Source organism: Nasonia vitripennis, chromosome 1 (genome assembly GCF_009193385.2).
Source record: "Nasonia vitripennis strain AsymCx chromosome 1, Nvit_psr_1.1, whole genome shotgun sequence".
Classification (NCBI taxonomy): Eukaryota; Metazoa; Arthropoda; class Insecta; order Hymenoptera; family Pteromalidae; genus Nasonia; species Nasonia vitripennis.
In genome coordinates this window covers 10419200-10446282 of record NC_045757.1, presented here as the reverse complement: position 1 = coordinate 10446282, position 27083 = coordinate 10419200, and the positions used below count along the sequence as shown (strand labels likewise).

General features: G+C 45.5%; 1 protein-coding gene across 2 annotated transcripts in view; it reads left to right on the top strand.

Annotated features, from left to right (window-relative positions):
- LOC100679660 (flocculation protein FLO11) overlaps positions 1 to 27083 on the top strand; it is a 62347-nt gene that overhangs the window by 2519 nt on the left and 32745 nt on the right. Inside the window, exon 2 of one of the 2 annotated variants that reach the window (XM_031926053.2) lies at positions 21 to 89. In XM_031926053.2, coding sequence (XP_031781913.1) covers positions 21 to 89 — 69 coding nt within the window. Of the gene's footprint in view, positions 1 to 17; positions 90 to 27083 lie in introns of both variants that reach the window. The other variant, XM_031926052.2, reaches the window with a different exon arrangement.

Sequence of the window (27083 nt, the reverse complement as noted above, 5' to 3'; positions counted from 1 at the left end):
TCTCTCGTGTGTTTCAGCAGCAGCGAAGTCCCGTCAGCGGAGCGACGCAGCCGACGTCGGAGCTCAACGAGCTGGAAAAACTGCGAAAGGTACTTTAGAGTCCCATTTTATTTCTCTTATTATGTTGTATACGCGAACTTGAACTCGTCTCTGATAGCAGAGTGGATAGGGGGGATGGGCTCGGGAGAGAATCGAAACTTTCACGCGAGGGACCTGTGGTTTTTGCGCCGAGTATGCGTATACGATGATAATGGGGTTAGTGTATGATAAACGCCTCTTGCGCCGGAGAGAATACAGAGGAGCAAGAATGAAATGGAGCTTGATGGGGGGAGAGCTCAATGAGGGCGTACGAGGAGCTTGTTGAATGGATTTTCGATGCGCAAGTGCGATACTAAATTCCTTAGTCTTGTGCACATACGCGATGTATAGCTCTATATTAATAATCAGACACAAATTTATCGTGCTAATGTTCTGCTACATTTATATTTGAAAAAATCCGATTCTCTCACAGTCTCTACGACGCTTTATTACGGCACATCGTCGCGAATCGTCGCAATACGGGGCCAGCGGTCTCTTCTTTCCATCGTACGTATATTCCCTCGGCGATATTACGGCTGCAACGCGATATCGCTTTCCAGTCCTCCTCCTCGCGAGCACAGCCGCGGACACTCGATCGTCCTCGCCGTTACGACGAGCAGCGCGTCGCGGATGACTAGTGTTGCCTGCTGCTCGTTGCCGTAATTATACTAATCCTCTCCTCGAGAGAAATGACTGCTGACTGACTCTATGGCTGCGTGATTTTGCGACACTTCCTACGACATTTTCGACATTTTATAATTGCTCTCGCGAATGTAGCGCGCTGTATGCACAGCGAGCGTCGCTTCCTCTTTTATTTTTTGTTGGAAACACCTACTCCGTGGGAATTTTCGCTGGATTGATGTTTAAATTCGGGGAAGGAATTTTCAGTTTCAGATGGAGTATACGTTGTATTATCATCGCTGACTCACGGAGAGATAGTCGAGTACGCGATCAATCGATTCGAAATTCAGAAACGAAGAAATTTCTACGTCTGTATAATTGATTATCCGGCTCTACTAGTAGACGCGCTAATTCGAATCTACGGCCACTCATTTACATTCCCGGAATCTTCTTTCTTAAAACAAGTACTTGTCATCCGCCTCAAATTAAAATCGCATTTCTTCCTCTTCCAAACGTAACGCCACGTTACGCTGTCTCCTCTCTCGGGACCCCCGAAAGTCGCTCTCCTAGAACGCATAATTCAAAAGCCCTCGTGCGTCGCAGGAAAAAGCAACTACGACATCCTGTCTCGCGCGACACTGAAATCCGTCGCTTTGCCGCAAAATCTCGTAGGTGTATGTACACGCAATTATTCATTCCAGGAGGTAACTTGCCACGTTTCCGACTCTTGTTCGAGCGCTAAACGTATTCCCTTGTAGCCAGAGCCAGAACCGTGTCAGGGCGGCGAAGACGCTTTGTTCCCCTGGCGAAGGCATAGTAGTTTTTTTTATTCGATATATTTCGATTTCTAGTACCGCACTGGTTCGCACATAGATTTTATCGTCGAGAGCTGTCGAAAAGTCAAAACACGTCAACGTCAAAAATAGAACCCCCGAAAACGCCCAGTCGTAAAAAAAACAAATCGCACACCGGCGACATTCCCCACACTGAAAGTACAAAAGCTGCCGCAGTCGAGTGAGCTCAGGTAGCCTCGGGAGCTCGCTCCGCTCGACGCGTGGGCGCGAGTATATTATAGAAACCTGGCAGACTCGCGCCGGCCGGAAGTCCGCCTCGGACCCTCCCGTAATTATTATCGGCCGACCGGCCTACGGCTCCTCCCCTCCCCCCTTTCGTAGAGCCTGATACGCGTGCGTGTACGTATGTGCTGTATATACACCGAGAGATAGCCGCGCTTCGTGAATTTATATACGTAAAAAGGAGGCGCGGGGTGAGTCACGACTACGCGCGGAGAGACTGGTCGAGGTGTGCGCCGTTGTTTAAAAAAATGGGCTGGTGGCGAGGTGTGGATCCGTCCGTTGGTTGATTGAATGGATGCGATTTTAATTAGATCGAACCGTCGCTATTTGCTTCAAATTGAAGTCTGAAAAAATTGGCTGCGATTGTACTGAGCGATTTTCGAGCCGAGAGAAGCGGCATCAACCTTGAGCGTATCCCCTCGACTATGGAAATGAATTTGCATAAAAACGCGTAATATCCTTGTTACATCTAAGAACAGAGCTCGCCGTCCACATATTAATAGGAGATTCGTGTGCGGCTTACTCTCACTCTCGATTCAACGCACCTTTCGCTTATACTCGCCGCGCTTCGTCCAGCTGCATGACGCGTGTTGGTTCGTGCATTGTTTTCGTAAGTCGCAGTACACCACTCTTCTCTATCTCCGTTTCTTTCTCTTTTTCTACACGTGCGCTTGCCCTTTCTAATGAATCTTTTTATTCTTCTCGTTCTTCTTCGTTCTCGAAAGTCAGCGAAACGAAAGGCGCCTTTTACGCACCGCGCACATGTGTGTTTTTCTACGCTCCGTTTTTTGTCTCTTCAGTCGGTTATACAGAAATTCAATTAATTTACGCTGGTAGGAGGTGGAGTATCTCGTTAACGTGGACTAGTTTTGGCGCTTTAATGTAGGACACACGATGAATTTATCGACAAAAAATGTGTATAAGTGTCGTAGCGTAGTTAATGCCTTATTTTTTTACATACAATAAATTTAATGCAGTAGCTGCCCTGTTTTGGTGCAGCAGCCGCACTAAATCAGCCAAAACGAGGCAGCAGTTCTCGCAAAGCGGCGCTGTATGGAACAAGAGTACATTAAGGATCAAAAATAAACTGTGAAATCATTTTTGATCAGATATTATGACTTTATTGAAATCTCCTAACGATCAGGTCTTGGTGTGACCTTCTCTCACAAGTTGTCGCTGAGAACTGACGGTCTTATACTCATTAAACGCCGGCGAAAACTCGGGCCCGCTAAAACAAAGACGCTTTCCCGAGGACTACCGAAGGGACTCGAAGCAGTGCGCGCGTTCCTCTATATCTATAGCTATACACATGCAGTCATGTGCCCGCGCGAACGCCTCTCGCCACTCGACTCTCTGGCCTGGCAGTCACAGATCGGCCCTTTAGCCTCTCCGCACTGAAAGTGACCTTCAAAATCCGTGGATGTATATATATATATAGGTAAAACGCTAGCATCTCCGTGTCTGTCTGGACGCAGACTAATCGACCGTGTACGTTAGACAGTGGCGCTTTGGCAGTGCTGCCAATGTAATTCAGCTTTTGCTAGTAGGCTCCACCTAACCTCAAAAGCCAAAATATATTGGCAGCACTGCAGACAACGCCACTGTATATATATATATATATATATATATATATATATATATATATATATATATATATATATATATATATATATATATATATATATATATATATATATATATATATATATATATATATATATATATATATATATATATATATATATATATATATATCGGTACGTCCAATCGGGCAATCGGGTCTATGTGGTCGCACCCTTATGCACGCAGCCGTAGTACAGTTGCTGCTCGTGCTACGTGCAGCAGCTCTCCCAAGAATCTTTCAGTGTAGAGCGATAGTAGATTGTAGATCGCCTAAAATTTCCATCGTTAAATTTTCACTGGCAGTGAAACTGTACTTTGTTCATTGTGCGATTTCTTCAAAGACGCACTTTAATTTTTGGAAATAGTTGATGTACAGGTATTTGCCGTATGTACCCACCCCTAATGACCCAGACGACGCAGGTATCCGCCTCCACTCCTCAATTTTCTTCAATCCCTTCCAGCCGGGCTCTATACATCGGTTCTGATTCGCTAGTTGCTCACTCCGCTGGTGACACCTGGTGGTCGCGTTAGCAAACTGCCGACTTTATGCGGAAATTTCCTCCAAGCCTACAGTTAGTCAGCGTTAGACTAGTGTTTCGCAAACATCCCGCATCGAGCAAATCGACAATATGCTAGACATGATCGAGGGCATCTGTTCAGAGCAATGTTGTCAAGAATTCGGATGGTTGAATTGTGAGCGAAATCTTCAGATCTACCAGCACAGACATGAACGAGAGCGTAAACTCGCCCGGGATCGTCGGCACGAGCGTCAACAGGAGGTGCTATGCAAACTTCGTGCTGCAGAATCCGAGCTGAATGCTCTGCGTCGAGAGAACAAACTTCTACATGAGGAGAATGACGCTCTCAAGCATCATGAATCTTCTCCATCATTTGTGTCAGAAGCAATTGAGATGTCGATTGCCAAGTCGCTCAGGTATGTGTCCTTCATACTGCCCAGATTCGACGGCACCGATCCGATAGAGTACGCATCTGTTTGGATAAAGGCGCTAAATAGCTGCGCCTCATATTTCGGCTGGACAGACGCCGATACTTTGCTCGCCGCCAAGATGTCGATCGGCGGCGACGCCAAGCAGTGGCTTATGTCGCAGCGCCGCGACCTGAAGACCTGGAAGAAGTTTTGCAAGGCCTTCTGCAACAAATATCGCAAGACCGAGACGACTGTGGCCAATGTTTACTTAGCTTTGGCCAAGAGAAAGAAAAAGGAAGACGAGGACTTAGAGGAGTACTTGAGTGAAGTAGAAACGCTGGGAGCCGCCATCAGCCTGGAGGAGAGACAAATTGTAGAATTCATGGTGTGCGGACTTCCCGGTGACATGTGCGCGATGAAGGAGGAATTGAAGAAGAGCAATACGATCCAGGAGCTTAGGTCGAACTTGAAGAATTGCAAAACGGCGAAATTAAAAAATGCAGAAAATCTGTTTGGACGTGAATACTTTGTTAGTATTAACGTGCCTAAATACGTAAAGAACGTCGGCATCAATATAAAAAAATGCGCAAAGACTATTATTATGAAAACGCAGAAACACGCAGAGAATATTCATACCAAAACTCAAGAATACGCAGAGGATATTTATATCAACGTGCGACACTACGTAGAGAATACTTCGCTAGACAATATACTTATCATGATATTATTTGTACTCGTGCTATTTACTATAAATATTTTTTGCATATATTTGAAAAAATTCGTCTGCTACGTCACAAATTCGAATATGTAAATTTTTTAAAAATTCTTATTACTATATCTCCACTGATGTATCCAAAAGATTACAAAATTAGCATAAGCTTATTTTATGCATCTATAACTCGTGTGAATTTACCTTTATGAATCTGTATGTTCATTATTTCTAGATCAGGCGAACCTCTTTATAGATCTGTTAGTATAATAATGTACATATCCATACATAGGTAACTGCGTTTACCTCTGCGGGAATTTTACTACTATGTAAATAATATGTAATTTTTTGTCTGGTTAATAAAATAAAAATAAAAAAATACTTTTTTCGCAGATTATTACTTACAAATAATAAACAGGTTTCCATCGCAATATTTATACTGTCTTACACGCTTGAACAACCTACTATACCCCACACCGAACGCAATCCCTATAAAAAATCGGAATTCTTCTGCTAACCAGTATACTCGGACAGTCGCGCATCCTTCGTCATAAAACTCCGGCTATGTTTATTGCCCGAAAGCTCTCGGTACAGTATTCCAAGGCGAACAAAGTGCGCCTCTGTTGTCTCTTATCGCTCGCTCCCCTCGCGCTCGGTTCACAAAGCAAAACGAGTAAAAAAAGGACGTACACGTGAAGCAAGAAAAGGAGGAAGCGGCGCGAGACGTATATACATATGCACGAAAGGATGTGCGCGTCTGACTGCTGCGCCGGCGTTGCTTCTTTTATCGAGAGGTTTTAGGACGACGAAGCACGCGACGGGTCCCTTATATTCTTTTTCTCACACGTGGTGTACGCACTGTAGCGAAGCGAAGGAAGCCGACCGAGCCAGGGGATCCCCGAATCTCTTTGTGACAGCTCTTTGTCTAGTGCTCGTTTGTTTGGCTCGTTGCTGTGAACTGCAGAGAAGTTGATGGCTTGCGATGAGAGAGAAATTAGGGCTGTGACTCTCTATCAGTGATTTACTGTACTAAAAATTTCAATTTTTTTTCATTGTTATAATTTATTCGCGAACAGCAATATTTTTTCGATCCATCAACGCTTAACCACGGACAATTATTGATGTATTTTCGAAAATATACTGTAGCGAGACATTTTCACGAAAAATGTAACGTTCACTTTTCACCGGACGGCCGGTTTTTTTCAACAGCATTTCAAAAGAATTAGTCAATTAGTTCGGGCAGGCCTTCTTTTTCCAAGTACAATTCAGACATTAGATACACTGAGAGAAAAGTAACATTGCAGCAAACATATATATGTTAACTGTTAACATAGGCATGCTCGATTTGAGCCAATAATACGTATGTTAATATTTAACATTTGGCTGTCCTTTACGATTTTTCATAGACTTTATGAGGTAATTAGATAAAAATTATTAGAAAACACAATTGTATGAATTTTATTAATGCTGAGTAACTTTACAGTGATATAATGTCAAAATACAATATTTTGCCTTTCATCGGCCTTTTGGGTCTAAATACCAGATCTGATAGTTCTAGTCTAGAGATAAAATAATGCGTATGATTCCAACTGATTCAGCAGCCTCTGGCATTTCCAAAAAGGTATATATCAACTAGTTTATAACTATCAGTTCAAGTTATCGGAAAAATTCAAATATGAAAAATGAATGATTACGATATGGTGTTTAACACACTACTGAATTTTTCCAATAACTTTTGAACTGATAGTGATAAACTAGTTGATATATTTTTGTTGTTTATATACCTTTTTGGAAATGCCAGAGGCTGCTGAATCAGTTGGTAATACACTCATTATTTTATCTCTAGAACTATCAGATCTGGTATTTAGACCCAAAAGGCTGATGAAAGGCAAAATTTTGAATTTTGACATTATATTATTCCAAAGGCACTTTGCATGCTTCCTTAGATATATTCAGTTGCTTTCGTTCTATTATTAATAATTTATTGATTATTCATGATAAATAAACCCTCGAGAATATTTTTTGTATGAAAGAGGATGACGGATTTTAAGGTTAGGCGGTACGAGAGAAACGCCATCTGCACGCAACACTACGCACGATAGCCATGAAATTCATATGTTAACTATTAACATACAGATATTTCCCGCAATATTTTGTGTGTATACTATAGAAATCTATATTATACATACAAACTGTTTTTGTTTCGTACAGAATACTTCTAAGATGTACACGAATATATCAGCAATCATTGCTCCTAACGTGTGTACATGTTTACGGCAATGATATCTTTCTTTCTCAGTGTAAGATCGACCGAGGTGTATTATTTGACGAAAAAAAGGAAAAACTCTTTTCTGATTCCGCCAACGCTTCGAGCTGAAATTCGTCCGAATTCAAATCACAAATCCCTTTCGTAGACGCGACGAAGAAGAGATATAGAGACGAGGCATCGACAAGACGTCTCGCGCGCTTCCCGCAGACAATCTTATCTATATAACTTATTTCGGCGATCTCGCGCGGGAGCAACGCGCGCGCTCGCGCCTCGGCGACGCCTCGGCTATTTTTAAACAGTTATCCGGTTTCGTTGTTTCCGTATACGTGCGCCATATACCTACGCGTTCCAGCTAGTTTGCTCCAATTTCTATACATCGCTTTTTGATTTACGCGCTACAGCATAGTGCGCTGCTATAGACTGCCGCCGCCGCCGCTGCCACGAGATTATAATTATTCTGGGCTGGTGCATGTGCGCCGACGACGGCTCGGTAACTGGGCCGAGAATTTTTACAGCGGTGCAGTCTTTGCTCAAAAATTTATGGAATGAAGTTATTTTGGTGGTGCACAGGTATAGGTGCTCTGCGCACTCGTAAAATATCGCGCGCGCGCGCGCGCTGCGAAGTGCCTTGGTATAAACGTTGCAAAACGGCTCATGGCCCAAGAATGTACGTGCGCTGGTTTTACTTGTTACTTTGGTAATTTCGCGTATTATTAAAATTATTTTTTTTTAGCGAAAAATGAAACTGTTGTCAACGTTGGTTTTATTTTTCATGTTAATTTAGACGAAATATGGGAACGTTCGAATTAAGTTCTTTAGTTGAAAAACTATATTCGGCCGTAAATTCGCGAATTTCTCGAGGCTTTACGACACGACACTTTACTCGGAAATTATCGCACCTCGAGAGGCCTTTTAAAAAAATTATAACCGCCGCCAAAACTCACAATCTCGCGAATAAACACGCGAACAAGTGCCACTAAATTCAGCCTCCCGCTTTAAGAGAATCTTAAATGCTTTACTGCATACACACTTTTCCACCAAACGTATGCACTCGCCGATACATTTCTCACCTCGTTATTTCTCCCAATCTAGTCTACCGGAAAAAAAGCGACGAAGGAATGCGCGGCTCTCTATTTGGGACGCTTCGAGGCATCAGACAGCCCGCTTGGAAAAAAAGGGAGTCAGTCTAACGCCGTCGTAAACTATTTAACAAGTGTCGACCCTGTAGCAACAAGTGCAGCGGGTCGACTTTTCGAGTGAGTGAGAGAGAGAGAGAGAGAGAGAGAGAGAGAGAGAAAAAAGTAGCTGCAGCGGTAGTCCCGCTGATCCAGATAACGATCGCGAGCACGAACTTTCTTTTTTCTCGCGCGTAAGCTTATAGCTCCTGCGAGACAAAGGACAGGTCTCTCTCTCTCTCTCTCTCTCTCTCTCTCTCGCAGCTGCATCAGGACTTTCTTTTTTTCCTCGGCTTCGGGAAATCGGCGATGACGATGATGACGTCTTGCTTTTCTTTTCAGTGGCGATGATGGCGACGGTTAGAACTGCTACTGTTTTTTTTCGGGGGAGAGTCGCGCGATGGAGGAGATAAATGAACGGGGGGCATTGATGAAAGCGATGCGATCCTGTCAATTAGATAATGAGTCGAGAGGGAGAAGAGTGAGAGCTGGAATCGTGCTTGACTCGCCTGTGGTTTTTGCGGGTTTTATTGTCGGCATTGCATTAATTTAATCGAACAACGCTTAATTTTAAAATATCAAAAACATAATCATCAGCCATAAACAAACAATTTGAGAGGCGCGTGCGCTCGCGCTCGTGCTAATACCCTCCAATCAGCCTCGCAATTTATGCCTGGCTGCGCTTTCTTCGCGTTTATATACGTCGAATTAAATTAATCCCATCACCGCGCGCGGCGTATAAAACATAAAACTGATCTCCGACGCAAGTAATTGAATAATCGCGGCGTTTCGTCCATTCGATATTATAATACTCTTCTCTCTCCCGTAAATACACGTCAATTAGGCTAAACGCACCCGATCAAGTCTAACCTTCACCCGCGAGAAATATCCTGACGCGCGAGACGTCGCTCGTTTGACCGGCGACGTCACGGCTATATGCCTGGGAAAGGTGAGCCATCGCTGTTGTACACACGCACCTGCAGCAGCAGCGGGTGGAGCGAAGAGATAGCGACGCTTATCGCTCTGCCCCGGCGTGTGTATTAACCGCTCCGTGACACGAACTGTGCCTATCGCTCTGATGTGGTGTCGCAGCCTTTACACTTCCTTTCGCTATGGTGGTTCGCTCCTTTGTCTCCGACTACTGGGAGGAAGAAGCCTCTGCCTGTTTTCTTCTATACTTTTGCTTTTCAAACGAAGAAGAAAGTCATGGAAATCAGCCAGTGAGAAATCTTTGCGTGTCCTGTCTGTGTTAACGGCGCTCCGATGTAGCCGATGTGATGAGTGTTTAATTTTATATATGGCATAAGAATTTAATATTCGCTTCCTCAACTTTTTATTTCGGCGCGCATTAAATGGATTTATTATTTGTTTTACAATTTTCACCTTTTCCTGCTCCATTATATCCCATTGCGATATTTCGCTATTAGCGCGCGCGGGAATACATCCCGCAGCGAAAGGCGCAAAAACAAAACTTCATTTATCTTCGAGACATTGTGCACACATCGAGCCGAACTATGTATGCCTTATGAAAAACCAGCCTCTGAATTATTATCTTCCTCCCATTTAGAGGCTATACGCGTGATCGTTTGCCATAACCCCGCGTAAATCATATACAACGAAGAGATCGAGCGCGCGTGCGCCGCGGCGCTTTGCAAACTTCGTCCTAAAATTACCAAATTAATTTTAACTTTCGTTTGGCGAAGTACGAACTATTAATAGCGACGGCGCGCAGCTCACGCACGTGTACGCGCGCATATATTTTGACATTCCAGTAACGTGTGCGATATATCGGTGGATGGCAGCTCGCTTGAAAAATATATGCAAATTACCGCGACCCGAGGATGACTCGGAATCTATTAAAAATATTTATACGTGCTTCGAGAGCGAGCGACGCGAATTTATGGGGATTCTAAGGAAAACATTCGACTTCGAGAGGAAGAGACCGAACTCGTGATTTATCGCACGAGCTTGCGGTTTATGTAGCAAAAATCGTTCTACATTTTTTGCAATCTATGCGCCGGGTTCTCGATCTGATAGTACTATAACCAGCTCCAAAAACGGCAGTGACTATCCCCTTCGCGCGAGAAATGAATCGTTCTCACGCGTGCGCGGCTTGCAATTATCGCAGAAGGTATACGTACGGAGCCACGTAATTCGCTTTCATCCGATACGACGACTCGATTTGCGCACGCGCACCTACGCGCTCGAGCAGTTTACAACAAAACTCTCGTAGTTTCGTCAGCAGCTGAGATATTAGATACGTATATGTACGAGAGAAATTTTCCATTAGCCTTTGTTTATTGAAATTTCATATGCTACACGTGCTCGCACGATTAGTCTTCCCCCGCGCGCGCGACGACGATATGCATCTCGTTAATGCGTACCTGTAGCGGATTTTCTTTGTGCGAGTTCGGTACGGGCTTGTACTTGCAGGAGAGACTTTCTCGATATCGCGCGGCTGTTTGCAAATAATTGAGATTTCTTGTTACGATGATGTGGGGGAGGCCGAGAGCGGAGCTTGCGCATAAATTAGAGGATATGATCGATTGCTTGCTGATGTGCGGCCGAGTCTTTTTCCGATGGGGGTGTGGGCTGTCGTAATGGCAATTTTCCGCAAAGTGCATCGCTATTCTCGTGGGTTTGAAATAAAATCAATTTTTTAACCATTTTTGAATAGTGTAATTATTCGTTGAGTTCAAAAGTTTACGTCGAACACGAACTCGTAATATTTTTCACGTGTAATAGCGAGGGTTACGAAAGTTTGCATTTAGCCTAGCGTAGCGTATTATTGTAGCTCATATAAATTCCTTCACCACGAATCACGATAATTAATAAGACAAGCGCCTATCAATTCATACCGATCGATCGGATCTCTTCAAAGAATACTCGAAGCTACGTTACTTTTTTCACCGCACAAAAAAGAACCTCATTCACAACAAGGCGCAATATTACATTCATCATCGCACAAGCACTTACAGCACAGGCTACTCCGAAAGCCATAAACTCTCAGATTTCGCAATCGCCGGACGAGCCGCCGCGAGGAGAGAAAAAGAGAACAAAAAAAACCGAAAGAAATTACACACATTGTACCCATGCGATACGCGGGGCAAGTGCAGAACAGATGTTCGCAAGCCAGCGCTTCGTCGTCCATCCATTACCCCCTTCCACGATACTTATTGCTTCGATGAAAATTTCACGTTGTAAAGGAGAGCGCGCGCTCAGCCAGCCGTACGCGCGTGCTATTTTTCCGTTCGGAAAAATAATCGCGTCGTCACGAAATAAACAAATCATCCGGCGCCAGAGAGAGAAAAATTCGGGTGGAGAGGAAAATGAGGTTAGGAATTCGAGGCGTAAATACCGGCGGATACACGCTATATACGTACTGATGAATGCGCGCGGGGGAGTGGCACGTGATTCTTTGATTGTTGTGCTTCGCGCGCCGGTTTGTGTTTGCTCGTCTGGAAAGTGATTTAGCGCCGCCGTTATGTTGGATTCGATCTAAAGTATTTCGTATTTTCGTGCTCGCTCATAGCTGCTCTCCTCCCAAATTTACGGGCTCTTTCACCTTGAATTTGCGGAGATGCGAGTTTTTAGAATCTTCGGATAGCCGTTTCGCGGAATGAGTTGGAAATTCGTATACAGCGCGTGTGGACTCATTCGAACTCTGCTGGCACTTGGCGGTTCGGACGAGTGATTTACGATGTAATTGCGACGAACTCGCGGTGCGGACAACTGTAATTTTCCCGTGTACTTAGGTCGAGTGCCAATGTTTTCTCTCAAAAAACGTCCTTCTACTCGTCGTCGTCGTTGTTCGCAAACGTATACTCAGCGCTCCTGATTCGCGCAGGACGGCCAAAAATTTATTTCACTTCAAGGTCGCGTTGAGAGGAATTTCTCGCGGGAACGAATAAAGGATACAGAGTTACACGGGGAGATGAGATCGCTGCGTGTGTTTTATGCAAGTGTTAGTCGCGTAGATTCCACGCGATTTTGGAATATTTTATACGTTTTGATGAGCCGAGATAATTCCTAATTAAGACCGCGCGCTCGCTATACATACGCGACGCTGCAGCTTTTGAGACAGTGCAAGCGTGTAGTCGCGTGACGCGACGATTGTAAATTCCGCCTTTTACGCCGAGGCGCAATGATAATCTTCTTGAAACATTATTGCCGAGCTTTGGCAGAGGCGAAATTAATTAGAAAGTGCGCGCGCGATACACACACCGCGTCAATTAGTATGTATCAATGCATGCACACGCGTATTCAGTGTAGAAATCTTCTTCCTCGATATTACACACGCCTTTTATTGAAAATTATCTCGATACAAAAGCTGCCATCGTAAAAGTGTCCTATAAACTTTAATTGCGAACGTTGAGCAATATTCCATGGTCTACAACGAAAGCTCATTCTAGCTGCAAAACGTCGCCGCTCGTTACCAGCCCGTCGATCAATCAATGAATCCGACGTAGAATCGTTCACTCCGAAATATTTCATCTGCCAACACTATACGACGGAGGCGCGAGTATAGGGACTGCGCTCTAGCGCTGGTCTGCTTCTTCTTCGGTCTCTCTCTCTCTCTCTCTCTCTCTCTCTCTCTCTCTCTCTCTCTCTCTCTCTCTCTCTCCGCGGTCGGTTTAATTTTAATGCCTAGAAGCCGCGAGAGCGTCTCCGCGGTTCGCTATTTTCGTGCCGCGGCGTTGACAACGAGTTATGCCAACGAGTTCGGAATGACGGCAGCGAGAGCGGGAGTATATACATACACTCGGCGGCTCTCTGCCGCGTGCACTGAACCTTTTGAAAGATACGCTCGGCCGCGGCCCCGATGCTGCTGGACATTTACTTTATGCTTCCGGTGCGCGCCGAGCTTTTCAGTACGTGTTGGAATATATCAGGAATTTGTGTAAAGTGTGTGATAATATAAAGATGCTTTATTCATTTAACAATGATTTAAAAGATGTACAAAACTGAATATTTAGAATAACTGTATGTATAATGCTCTGCTCGGTCGTGTCGGTACTGGAACTGACGCGCTGCTGCGCTTGGGGGCTTAAGTCCGGCGGGGGTGCAATAAAGTCCAGGTAGTGGACCCTCTCCGCTTGGGCCTCTCTGCGTACTGTAGTCTGTAGCTGTGTGTGTGTGTGTGTGTCTGCACTTGTGTATGTGCGTGCATAAAGTGTACACATTTTCGGCGTATTCCAACAGTGCGTGTATAACAATATTATACCTCGTCGTCGGCGTGCGTCCTCTAGATTTTAGGATATTTTTTGTGATGCACAATAAAGTCGCCGGCGAAACCTATCGTTATGGTTCTATCCATACCCCGCGGGTGGATTCATCCAACGGTAATAACGATTTTTATACGCCATCGGGTATCACAGATCTACTTAAACTCAGAGAATTTCGTCAACAATCGAGCCAGCGCAATTAACCCATTCGACTAAAATACCCTTATATACAGCAGATCGTTAGCGATCAAGTTCGCGCGTGCGCGCGCAGGGCTGTAATAATCGACGGGAGCGAACGGTACTCTCGCGTCTTTTTTCTCCGTCTCTGCGATGCTGAACGCAGTGGAGTAGACGCTCTAGGGAATCGAGCATTAAGCCGTTAACGGCTGCGAGCTGCGATGCTCAATCGATTGATCGGCCGCCGCCGCCGAGTGTTGAACTGCGAGTCCCGTGTATATCCTCCTCCTGCGGGCTGATCGTTTCTCGTAGTTGTTGTAATGAACGGGCTTTTTACAGCTTGGCTTGACTTGGTTTACTTGCTCTGCTCTAGGCTACGCTGGGATGGAACGACAGGGTTGGAAAAACATAGAGAAACTTTCATGAATGTGACGTAGCGAAACACGAATATTTGTGCTTTTTTGCAAGTAAGGGGCGACTTTGTTTATTAATAACATTGGTGCCACAAGTTTTGCACGGTAGATGTCTTTCTACACGTAAGAAGAAGGCCTCCAGCAAGTTTCGCTCGCCAAACATTATTTTGAAAAAAGATTCATAGAATTTACGCAGTGAAACCTATATATACGGATATATTTTGCAAGTAAGGGGGTGATTTTATTTATTTAAAACTTGGTGCCATTACCTTAACGCTGTGACTGACTTTTTACACGTATGAAGAACAATCTTAGCAAACCTCATTGGCCAGTAATAATTCAGGAATATGTTTTATTGATTCGTACTTTAAAATTTCTATCTTTGCGATTGTTGACTACAATTGTTTATTTAATGCCCATTTTGTTTGTTTTTAACGGGCAAGTGCTTTTCTCGATAATCTTTGATTATCTTAACCATAATCAAGCGGTTTTAAGCTGTGTACATTAAAAAATAAATTTGGAGCCCCACCGCTCTGAGCCGCTGCACATACGGCTTCACAATTGCACGTTGCGCTTTTCTGAAAGTCCAGAGCAGAGCGCAAATTACCCTCTGTTAACATTCCTCACATCTCGTTACGGTATCAATAAAAATATTTCTCTTTTTATCTGTTCCAGGTAAGAAAATTTCCTCGTTGCGCACAGCAGCGACCGCGAGGGGCTCCGTATTATTCTCTACTCAGGACTGGTTTGGCGCGAGAGCGCAGACTGTGATGCTCCCGTCTCTAATGTGAGTCAAACGAGCGCGTTTTTGCAAAACTTTACGATCCGCACAGCGAAATTTATCGATCGACCCGCTGGCTTGTTCTGTCGGAGGATTCTCTCTTCTAAATGAGGTTGACGCGTGTCGATATCGTGGCCTGCAAATTGAACGCGTCCGTCGCAGAGAATCACATTTTAGTTACCGCGACAGTTTCTCGCGTGTATATAATTGTGGAAATTGAATTGCCGCGAGAAAAAAAAATTAATTTAGCGTTGATGGATGTGATGAGATTCAGCGATCGTTTCCGAATTAGCATACATTTGAATTGAATGGGAGAACACACGCAAACACTCAAAGAATATGGTACACTTATAATCGGAGGTCGAAAACGCCGCGACTGAGAAGAATTGCGAGCGACAGCGCAGCTTTCCCAGACCCGCGAGTGCAGCGACTGCATTCTTTCGCGATCCTCTCCTCCTCCTCCCCAATGATGATTATCAGCTCCTGACTGCCGGCCAGTATATACACTGCAGAGTATACATAGATATGAATCGAGTCAGTTGCAGCGAGGCTTCGGGAGACTACTGCAGGCCGGTCGATCTTCCGAGTCGTTTTATTGGGGGGAGTGATGGGAGGCAGTTGATAGGAGGGAATGTTTTGATAAACGCCGTGTGCCCCTCGCGAGTGCGCATAGCCGAGGTGTAATGTCGGGGCATCGGTATATGATAGGTCTGCGCCAGCTATGGAATTTCCTTGCAATCATTTTTCAAGCGAGAACATTTCGGGTGCTCTTGTGTTATCACATCCATGAGAAATTCCCCGCAAACAATCCGGCAGGCAATTAGACGACCGAAAGTGATAAAATCCACCGCCTCGTGCATCAATTCAAACAGCCTCTCTCTCTCTCTCTTCCTATATCGACTCGACGCATCTCGTCCCTCGAGAAAAATGCCCGCGTCTATCGACAGCAAATCAAAAAATCAACCCGTTCGCGGGGATATTCAGCGAAGCGATCGTCCTTTCATCGAAAGCCTCGTGCCGGCATTTCAATTTCCCGTTGGCGTACGCGCGCGCGTAATGCCAGGTCTACTGCGCCACCGCCTCGGCAGAGCGGCTATATCCCCCCGCGGCTGCATCGACTTCCCTCCCCCCGCTGCCGCTCTCTCCGCGTGTGTGGAGTGTAACGGGACAGGAACCATAGTGGAATACAAGCTTTTGTGCGTGTGTGCGCGCGCGCGCGCGCGCGTGTGTGTATGAAAAGTGGAGGATTTCGTGATAGGAAGTGGCAGCGATCGCGAGCTGGAATTATACGGACTTCAGTCGATCGGTTTGTTTAAATTTTATTTCCCTCGGCTCGTTCATCGGTTTTGCGCTTCTTTCTTGCCTATATGCGCACGCACAGTCTATCTTAATCGGGGGAGAGCTGCGCGCGAAAGAAATTGCTGGGCTGAGCCGATCTTGATAGATGCTTCGTTACATCGACGCGCTTTATTTTCCTCAAATTTATCACCTTTCGCTCTCTACACCGATCATCAACTTTTTTCCAGCCTCGTAATATCGAACTGCAGTGTATATAAAACCGCGCTGGAATCCATCAAATTCGGTTCGTAATTATTTCGAGAATGCTGTTAATTCAAGATTACAGCTTTTCGTATCCTCATACCCTCCGCGCGCGCGACGGGGCTCATTCATACATCGGCGACTCTTTCCCCTCAACTCATCCGCTTCCTATACACTGCATCTTCCTCCCTCTTTATTCCTCTCTTTCTCATACCTGATGCAGCAGCGCCGCCGCAGTCGCGCGTGCCGCTCTATCGTTGCAGCGTTGCCCTCCTCTCTTTTCCCTCGAGCGAGCGGCGATACACTGCAGCGCGACAGCGTACCTATTAATTTCCGGAAAATTGCAGAGCGACCGTTTTATATACATGCCTGCATGCGGGATGGAAAAAGAGGAAGCGTTAGTTCCTTCTCGCGGCTGTATTATCGTTAAGTCGATGACTCGCTCGCTCGTGTTTTTTGCGCTTGTCCGCGCGCGGTGCACTTGCTCTCAGAGGATCAAATTGTCGCACTTATGCGCTCTGAATTTTCACGCCACGTGTGTGGGACTTTACGGCCGATGATATACACTTTGCATTGGAAATCAGCTGACGATGGCTGGATTATGCTTGGTTTGAGCTTTCGATTTTGCGCCGATGGAATTATAATTTCGAGGGTAAATATTCTAATGACCGGCGGTCGAGAAAGCTGCCATTAATTATATTCGAATATCGTTTATACGGTTTCAATACCACGCAAGGCTACACGCACTCAATCAAATCGAAATTGAACGTCTAACCATTTCGATCGATACAATTGAATAACACCCGAAGCTGCCAAAGAAGAATCAGTTACTACCAGTTAGTTACCCTCACCGCAGCGGAATAATCTCAATCGCGCATAATTAAATCAAGAGAAGAGAATACGAAAAAGGAGGCCGGCAGCAATCATCTCTCACCGCAATCCAATTATCTCCTTATTCATACACACCTCTCGGGAGTCTCACAAGCCATTTCAAAGTACAAACGCGCGATTCCCCGATGTATGATAAAGGAGTGCGCGACTGTGCCGCTGCTAAATTAACGGCAAACGTACACACCTTTGTGTCGTAGCCGCAAACACACGCGCGCGTCGTTATCTATATCGCGCGGGGAGATTCCGCGAAACCAGAGAGATCCTCCTCTCTCGCGGTGAGTACTATATATATATATATATATATATATATATATATATATATATATATATATAGGTTCAACGGACTCTCGAGAGCTTAGGCTTTTCCTTCTCACCGACAAAGCCGCTATATACACGCGTGGAATTGCTAACCCAGTAATGCGCGATATTCTGATTGGATTCACCTCTTAATTGAAATCCGGCGTCGGGTGCGTGCCTGCTTTTGCTTTCTTTTCGTTGCTGTGTTTTACACTCGCGCGGCTTTACATAAGAGCATAATTTGTTGCAGTGATTATACATCCGTTTGGTTCCGCTCGTATTCATTAACTCCAAGTTAGTTTGTGTAAGCTTCATTCAAGATTTTTCTTCCCAAGGCATGAAACCTGGAAAATTAACACAACAGACTTAAGTAGAGAAGCATGTCCGGCATTTTTATTCGTTCGTTAATGAATTGCTCGCGATCGGCGGCCTAACCTTGAACCTTTCATTTACTCTCTCTCTCAACAATCGCTGCAGCAGCAGCAGCGACGCAAATCACGCATTTTCATCTGTCTGTGTATTTTGCACAAAGAATCGGTCCGAGAGGAGAATTATACGTATGACATTCCGCGGGAAAACGCAACTATGCTAATGAAGAGTCGCAGTGCCAGCGAGTGCATTTGAATATCAACAATGATCATCCGGGATGCGCAACAGTGTAGGTCCATTTATGCGGTAACCCTTTATTAGGAGAAAAAATTGCATGTGTGGACGTGACACAGAGTATGTGTGTGTAGCAACGCTGGCGAACGGGAAAAAGAGATCGGTAACAAAGAGGTACTGCGATTTATTTAAAGCAATCTCTAATAAAAATCGTCGATTTTCCACTCCGACCTGCACAAGAACAACAACAACGGCCCAGCCTCTATATGCGAGAAGCTCATCCACGCATTATCGCCGATCGCTTGCATAAGACCTGTACAAGGTGGAGCTCCGTACGTTTCTTCGCCCCCCGGGGGGTTAACGTTCCGTAAGGTTTGATCCGCTCGAGCAGTTAGTTCGCTCGTATACACACCCATACACTTGCGTGTAAGCTGCTGCGCGCTTATGGTCTTTATGCGCGATGATGCGCGCGAGAGCCCATATGCAAATCGAGATATATTCCGGTGTGTACGTGCGCGCACGCGTTGCAAAATTAATATTTTCTTGTTCGCTTTGTTTATGGCGCTGTTTACCCCTCGGCCGCGCGATGCGATGTTGCCCCTTTTACTCGGATACTCGGCTCGGATGCGAGGAGAGGGCTATCTTTGGTTATTACTTATTTGCGATGGTTCGGCCCGTTGCGCGGCGTTCTCGAGGCGAGATTATTTTTGTAATGCCTCGTACGAGCGCGCGTGTACGGGTGCCTGAAGAAGTTGTAAGGCGGGGGAATTCTTTTTGAAAATCGGTTTTAGCGCTTTTCCGGTTGTACTATACCGGCTTATGCCTGTCCAGTTTTGTTGTTGTTGATGGGATTGGGTATTCTAGTAGGCTTTTATAAAAACGTCAATGTTTATTATCCAATACGCGTCCAACATTTTTAGATCCACGTCATGATACCATACGATTCAATCTCCGCTTATAGCACAAAAATCCCAAACGCGAAAAATCGACGCATATAGCTATGCGCTAACAGTTCGCGATTCGTAATTCATATCGATATTGCAGATTGTTCTCCTGCACCTGCACACGTAATAGAAACACTCATTCGCAGGAATCGAATTAACGAATCAATTTCAGATGGGATCGACAGGGGTTCCAAAGTAAAAGTGATCGATTTCAATTACAAGCCCACTCGCGCGCGGCTCTATGAGAAAATTCAAACTTCCGCGTGTATTCTTTCATTCCTCCTCCGAAGAACACTACCCATATACCTTTTCTCTATCCTCGATTTCATCCGCGTCTGTACATAGGAGTATTATGCAATCGATCGGCAGCTTGGAAGATTCTATCAAAATTTCGATCTCCCCCGCGCTCGCGCGCGCAAATGATATAACGGTTTGGCTTTATTGCTAAAAGACGTGCCGAGAGGAGCTTTTTTGCAGAGGAGAAGCGATGAAAGGCGCGCATAATGAGTTTTGATCTTCAAAGCTTCGACTTCTCGCTAAAAATAGAATGTTTTTCTTCGCATCGTAGCTTTGGGACGATTAATGATGCAACGTGAAATAATATTGACAGCTAATATTCATATTTTCACCATATCTCACTGAATATGTAAACACAAACAAAAGCAGAGAGACCGAGATTTTTACGAAGGGGGTCAACCACACTGCACACACGACGGGCGAAAAAAAATCGGTGCTGAGGTAAACAAAGGAAGCAGTAGGCCAGAGAGCTATTGTCGAATGCCTCTCGTGCCTTCACATGCCGAGGAATTGCCATTAATACCGATCAAATCTCTGCTTCTGGCCTGCATATTGCGCGCGCACGACGGCAATTAATTAATCGCTCGCATATTTCACTATCGTGAGGCGGCGGATAAATGAGGTAACCTATATTAGCACGATTCGTCAGGGGTGACATCCGATTGAAGAAGAAGAGAAAATCGATAACTGTACACACAACGCACCTCGCCTTGAATTTTTCAAATAAGTTCACAAAGCAGCTCCATTCATACACAGCTCTCCGACGACGACGAGGTCACGTCTGTAATAAGTTGTCCCGCATTCCCGTACACCTCGACTCTCCGCTTTTGGAAAAGAAGACACTCTGGATCCGACGCCGTCGTCGGGACTTTTTGCCCCGTGGAATTCGACCGCTGTGCAGCAGCCTCGAGGCTGTACTAGCTCTCGCGTTCTAGAACGTCGCCTCAGATTTTTCCTCTCTCGTGTGCCTGCAGCGCGAGGGATAGAAGAAAGGCTGACTTCTTCCCTTTGTTTTTCCTCATAATATAGTCGCGAGAATTTCGACATCATCAGTAGCGCGCCCGATTGTTCGCCAGCTCTAATGAAGCCCGCGACCGACGACGTTGAACTTTTTAGAGTCTTCAACGCATAAGCTCTGCTGATTTATGTCGACTGTTAATTCCGCAAACGAGTCTGTTATTTTCGAAGCCTGCGGCGCTGCAGCCGTAAAGCGCACGAAAACTCAAACCCCCGTTTTAAAGAGCTGGAATTATCGTAGCTCTCCTTTATCTCAACGACGCATCTCTCTCTCTCTCTCTCTCTCTCTCTCTCTCTCTCTCCCTCTCTCTCTCTCTAGTACCGATTAACGCGGTACACCTAGATTACACGCTTAACACACAATCCGCTCTTCTCTCACCTAAATCCCTTCCCCCCGAAAAAAAAGCGAAGAAGCAACGAGCGTCTCTGGAGCACACAAAAATCGTTGCAAATTTAGCATCGCATTGTATGCAGCGCAACTTAATCGAGGCACGAAATCGGTATTACCATTATACAGCGAGACCGGTCCTTATAGCAGCGTGCACCCGCGCAACAGGTATGCAAGAGAGAGAGAGAGAGAGAGAGAGAGAGAGAGAGAGAGAGAGAGAGAGAGAGAGAGAGAGCCGCTGCCGAAAAACTCTCCGGAGCAACTGTATGCAAATACACACACGACCTGCCGGGTAAAGGCCCGTTAATGAGGCTGCCGATCCGGTTTATCGTCGGATTCTTTCGCGCGGCCTTGCGAGGGCGAACGTCCCGTTTTTATGCTCGTTCTCATCCTTTTTTTCCTTCCCCTTTTCTACAGAGCGCGCTCTTTGTTTGTTTTACTCGCGAATTTCTTTCGCGCTTTTTGCTGGGGGGAGAAGAGAGAAAAATACGGAATAATTTTAAGTGGATGCCGGTGTTCTTCTGCCGACGAGCTTTGCTCTCGAGTTTTGCTTATAATGCCGATGCACATCGGCTGCTCTGCTCTCGGGCTTGTTTTCTCGTTGTTGCCGTTGTTGCGCCTATTCTGGGAGAGAGAGCTAGAGAGAGAGGATTTCGATGTTTTTCGCGAGGATTTAATCGCGAGTGCTTCGAGACAATTATTCGAGAGGACGTTGGTGTCGTTTGGATCTCGAGGAGGTGAAAAGAACGGCATTCGAAGTGGTTAATTCGTGGAGGAAAACATTCGGACATTGTGAGGGATCAGCTCTGTCATTAAGCGAGACGAATCGAAAAGAAATATTTTAGCATAGCTGAAAATGAGTCAGTCCGCGAGTGTATAAAAGTCCCGTTCTGGCTTTCTTTCAATGGCGTTTTTTATTCCGCTTTGTCTCGTCTCTTCCGTTTACTTAAAAGAGACCTCGCTGACAAAAGCCTCGCGGCTGTAATGTGAGAAAAAAGTTCTTTCAATTTATAGCACAGCTCTCTATTATTAGTTTTTACTCTCTTTGTTTATTTGCTTTAAAAAATGTGCAAAGTTTTTTTTTAATCTCAACAACAAAAATATCCTATGGCACGACGATTCCAGTATCATGTATTATATTTCACAATTAGAGTCGGCAGCGTGCTCGTCGAAGTATAAGCGCTGAATTTGATGTGCATACGCGTTTGATTGTTTTACAAGATAATTTTCGAACGAGGACGTTATGCCTTGATTGCCATCGAGGTTGCCTCTTGGTTTTCTTTCATTTTTCATATGGTTCTGTACAATAAGTCGACTTGATCACTCTTATCCTCTTTTTTATTTCAAACAATCTTTTTTCCGCGTTTGATATTGACAAAAAATCATTTATAACTGTGAGAAGACATTTTCGCGCTTCCCGAGATCAGAGGCCAATCGACGCGTTTCCGTTGCAGATGGCGGCGGGCGAAGCGACGCTTCACCTCCCCCGCACAACCGAAGTGCGTCACGGGGAAAACCGAAGCCCCGAGTCCCAGCGGAGCGTTCCGAAGCCCTCCAAGCGAGCAGCGGCGGCAGCGTCCCAACCTACCTGAACCCGCAGGGGTGCAGGGAGCGAGAAACGCCGTCGGCCGAGAGCGTCGGTCTGTAAAAGGGCCCGACCACGGTGTAAGATAAAGAAGTGAACCGAGTGCCCCCCACTCTTTTGTGACAGTTATTGAAGCCTTTCGCTTCGACTCCGTGTGGCGGCGCCACAGAAACAGTGGACTAGATGATACACACCTACACTCAGCGCTTGAACATGTGCGTTTGTGTGAGTGTGCTACTCACCGACGCGGTCCGCTTTGCTTTTGTGTGTGTGTGTGTGTGTGTGCGTGTGTGGATACACTACAGTTCCTGTCGCGCGTGTTGGCGCGCGGTAAAAATACGTCTGAATTTTTAGCTTAAGCTTAAATTTTAGCTCAAACTTAAACCCAATTACAATAAAAGCCCCCAGAGGGGGGCGATGATCATATGGTATGAAAAGAAAAATTGAAAAAAGTAATCGTACAATAATTGAGAATTTGATTTTGCTCTCAATTAAAATCTATCATACTTAGAGGGCTGAAATTTTGCATGGTGATTTGTTTCAAGCTGTTAAAACAATATATCCACTTGTATTTATCTCAAGTGCTGTAGTTTAAATTTTCATATAAACACCCATGTGTAAATTTTGCCCCCGGAGCCATGAGGTTCGGTGTCGGTCAGCTAGCGAAGACAGACAAGCAAAAATTGTTGCGCTAGCCTGTTCCTACATAATAAAATAAGCATCTACACTGCAAATTAAACATCTTGCACGAATACACTGCATATAAGGCACTATAATGATGAATACTGCCTGCGACTGACTTGAATACTGAGTTGGGAATATCTATCAAGATCATCACTTTTACACTTTATCATTGATAAAATCTTGAACACACAAATTTTACTTAATGTTTCTAATATCTGAACCCACATAAAAAGTGTACATTTCAGTGTGAGTGTTGAGTGTGGTCATGTTTGTACATATGCATAAATATTTGCAAGGTTAGGTTGCCATGTATAAAACGTTCGCCATAATTTTATGGCATATTATGGCCACGATATGCCACATAATCTGGCTACTGGGCATAAAATTTGCATATCGTGGCCATATTAGCCCCCATTTCCTCTACGAGGGTACTCACATTTTAAGTAATATAAGTCGCGAGTTGTGCTAGTCTTCGCGGGAAATACGTGAGTTACTCTTGGCGGAATTTCTGAACTGTGCTACTCTTCGCGGAAAATCGTGAGTTGTGCTAGTTTTTGCTTGAAAATTTGAACTGTGCTAGTCTTCGTACGGAGCGACGATATGTTAAGCATCAATAAGTGTAACCATAGTGCATCAATTTCACGCTCATCGTTGCGATCGTCTTCGATTTATAACTCAACCTACTTCGAAAGATGAAATACGCGCACGCATCGTCATTGCTTATGCGCATAAACGCGTTGTTCTTCGTGTTTATAAATGCGCATCATAGGCAGCTCGATTTGCCTTAAATACTCGCCTTTACTTTCAGCTCGATTATCGCGAACAAGAGCAATGACACATCTATCCTCCTCGAATATCTCTTGGGTCTCTCGGATAAACCGATGACCTTTTGACTCGAATTCAGAAGAATTTGATCCGAGGCGTAAGCTGAGTGAGAAAAATGACGCTCGTTTCCAATTACGTTTCGTAAGCCTCGGTAGCCCACGAATTTCACGAGTGATTACAGAAAAATACGTTGTGTGTCTCGTTACGAGGAGTGACTGTTCGAAATCGAGATGTGAAAGAACTCTGGCGCTCGGTGCGCGGATTACGGAGGTAATCTGCTTAGTAAGTGAGTGGTTATTGGATTGAATAACATCGGTGGATACTCGTTTGAGAGAGACGCAGAAAAGAGAACGTGTCGCTGGGCCAGTCATAATGCGTCGGCTGATGAATTGGGTCTATTTTATTTGGTTTCAGGTTTTAAAAGTCGAACACAGTAGCACGAAAATAATACTCGGTGGGATATGAAAACTTCAATGTCAAGTTCGAAATAAAATCTTATCTCTCGTCATACCACCGACACCTTTTCGATTTCAATAAAAAACCAATAAATCCAACTACAATCGCAAACGTAATTCTCTTCGCGCCTCTCTACATCGCCAACGAGCCTACAAATCAACCGTACAACCGGTGACAAACGCACCTTTCCCTCTCTAGAGCAGCTTATCGTTACAAACGACAACACGACTAAAACGAGCTTCCTCGCGCCCGAAAAGAGTCAGCCGTAGACGCATAATTAAGGAAGAAAGTGTTCACTCTTCGCGGTAATTGTTTCGACGGCGTCTCTCCACCTGCACCACTTTATCTGATTTTTTTTCAGTCAACGAAACCTCTCGGCTGTTCTCCGCATTGTATATACACACAGCTGCACCGGATAGCGATTTCCCAAGAAAAGTCCCGAGTGAAAGGCCGAACGCGCGACGACACAACAATATGCGCGAGCAAATCTCTCTCTCTCTCTCTCTCTCTCTCTCTCTCTCTCTCTCTCTCTCTCTCTCTTTCGGCTTTATTGTGCGCGCATGCATGCTGCACTCGTTGGGGCTTGTCTTCCTCGTTAATTTTGATTTCTCACCGCTGCTGCGCACGGCGCCGCACGGCTGTGTATTGTCTTTTCGCGGTTTGCAAATTATAACGGCGGGACACGTTCCCTCTTCATTTGCAAGCTCGTTCGCGCTACGACGACGTGCTTTGGACGATGAGCTTTGCCGCTAATTACGGCTAATTTACGCGACTATACGAAGGTGGGAACCGCAGCTGCTCTTTAAATAGTACAATACGCGCGCGCGCGAGTAGAGAGAGCGGGTTTTGAGATTTTCTGTGCGGCTCTTTGATGATGAGGTGGATTTTCTGCGCGCGGGAGGAGTTTGTTTGCGAGGAAAGTTATGGATTCATGCAGGGAGAGAGAAAGATGGGAAAGGCCTGAAACGGTTGTTGATTCCAGGCGTCATAGTGGTAGATCAAAACCAGACGAGAAAAGCCAAAGATCGCCCAAACAAGCCAAAAGAAATCAATAATCCGCGAAACAGGTGATCGATCCTTACGCAAGCTGCAGCCAATTACGCTCGAGGCTTCTGCGCCGCCAGTATAAACATTACCGGCGCGCTAGGATTTCCTCTCGTGGAATTTATTTATTTATTCTCCCGCGCGATCGAACACACTCTGGCGCGTCGTTAGGCATCGGCGGCAGCGTATATCCTCCTGGGAGTCGCTCCGCAGTGCGATCGCCGATACCGACGTCTTCATCCTCATGCGAATTTTCAATCGCCATCACAAACGACGACGACGACCTGCGCGCGAGTTCGTTATTTCGCCGGACGACGACGAGGACGCCTAGGGCTGCTTTCTCTCGGAGGCTAATGAAGCGCGAGCATTAATCAAAGCCGCTTCCGGTTTAGATGCGATAAAGGGCCGCCGCAAACGCTCGCTTGCGCTTGGTATACATGAGAAAGAGAGAGAGAGAGAGAGAGAGAGAGAGAGAGAGAGAGAGAGAGAGAGAGAGAAAGAGGGTGCGAACACAGCTACTGCTTCTCAGAGACCGCGAGTGGCTTTGAGGATGTGCGCGTCGTGATGAGGATTAATTTTAGGAATTCATTCGCGCGACGTGTGTGTGCTTTCGAATTGCTCTATTAAGCGTTGTACTCTGTATACTCGTATATCTACGAAGTATACAAAGATGGAATCTTCGAACAAAGATTCAGCCACGCAGAGAAAAGCGAGCTCACCTCGACTCGAGATTAAGCAACAAACCTCACAGCGGAGTATACACAAGTCCCTCGAATCCCCCAACGAGACAGTCGGACACTCGAACAGACGTATAGACAAGACAGGTGGCACGAGATGCAGGTGATCCGAGGCTGCAGCATAATAAAGCGGCGATAATGACGCGACGAAGCTCTCTCTCCCGAGCCAGCTCCTTATCTATATACACCCATAGGATGCGGTTTTCTCACGCTCTCGCAGAGAGGAATTTCGCGACTGGAAAAATTCGAGATGCGGCCTTTCTCGGTGCGCGAGAGCGAGAACTGCTGCACACAAGCGCGCGCGCGCGAGATGGTTATTATGTATGTATATGGGAGGGGGCTGAATTAATAAGATCGCCGGGGAGAGCGTTCGTTCGATCGGAGAGCAGAGATTGCGCTGCGCGCGGTGGTTATTTTTTATACCTCATGGTGCTACGGGGTGGCGCGTGTATTTGCTTTTACGCAATGGTCTGCGCTTCTGTAGTAACGGCTGTGTGCGTAATTTCATAATGCTCGTAACTTCGCGGTATATACCAGGAAGCGTAATGTACAACACCTCGTCCTTCTTTCATCGTCGGCCTATTGTATCTAAAACCTCGCGGGCGGCCAATCATCCCTGATTTATCACCTCGCATTGTTGTGCAGTCCAACCCCGGAGAGAGAGAGAGAGAGAGAGAGAGAGAGAGAGAGAGAGAGAGAGA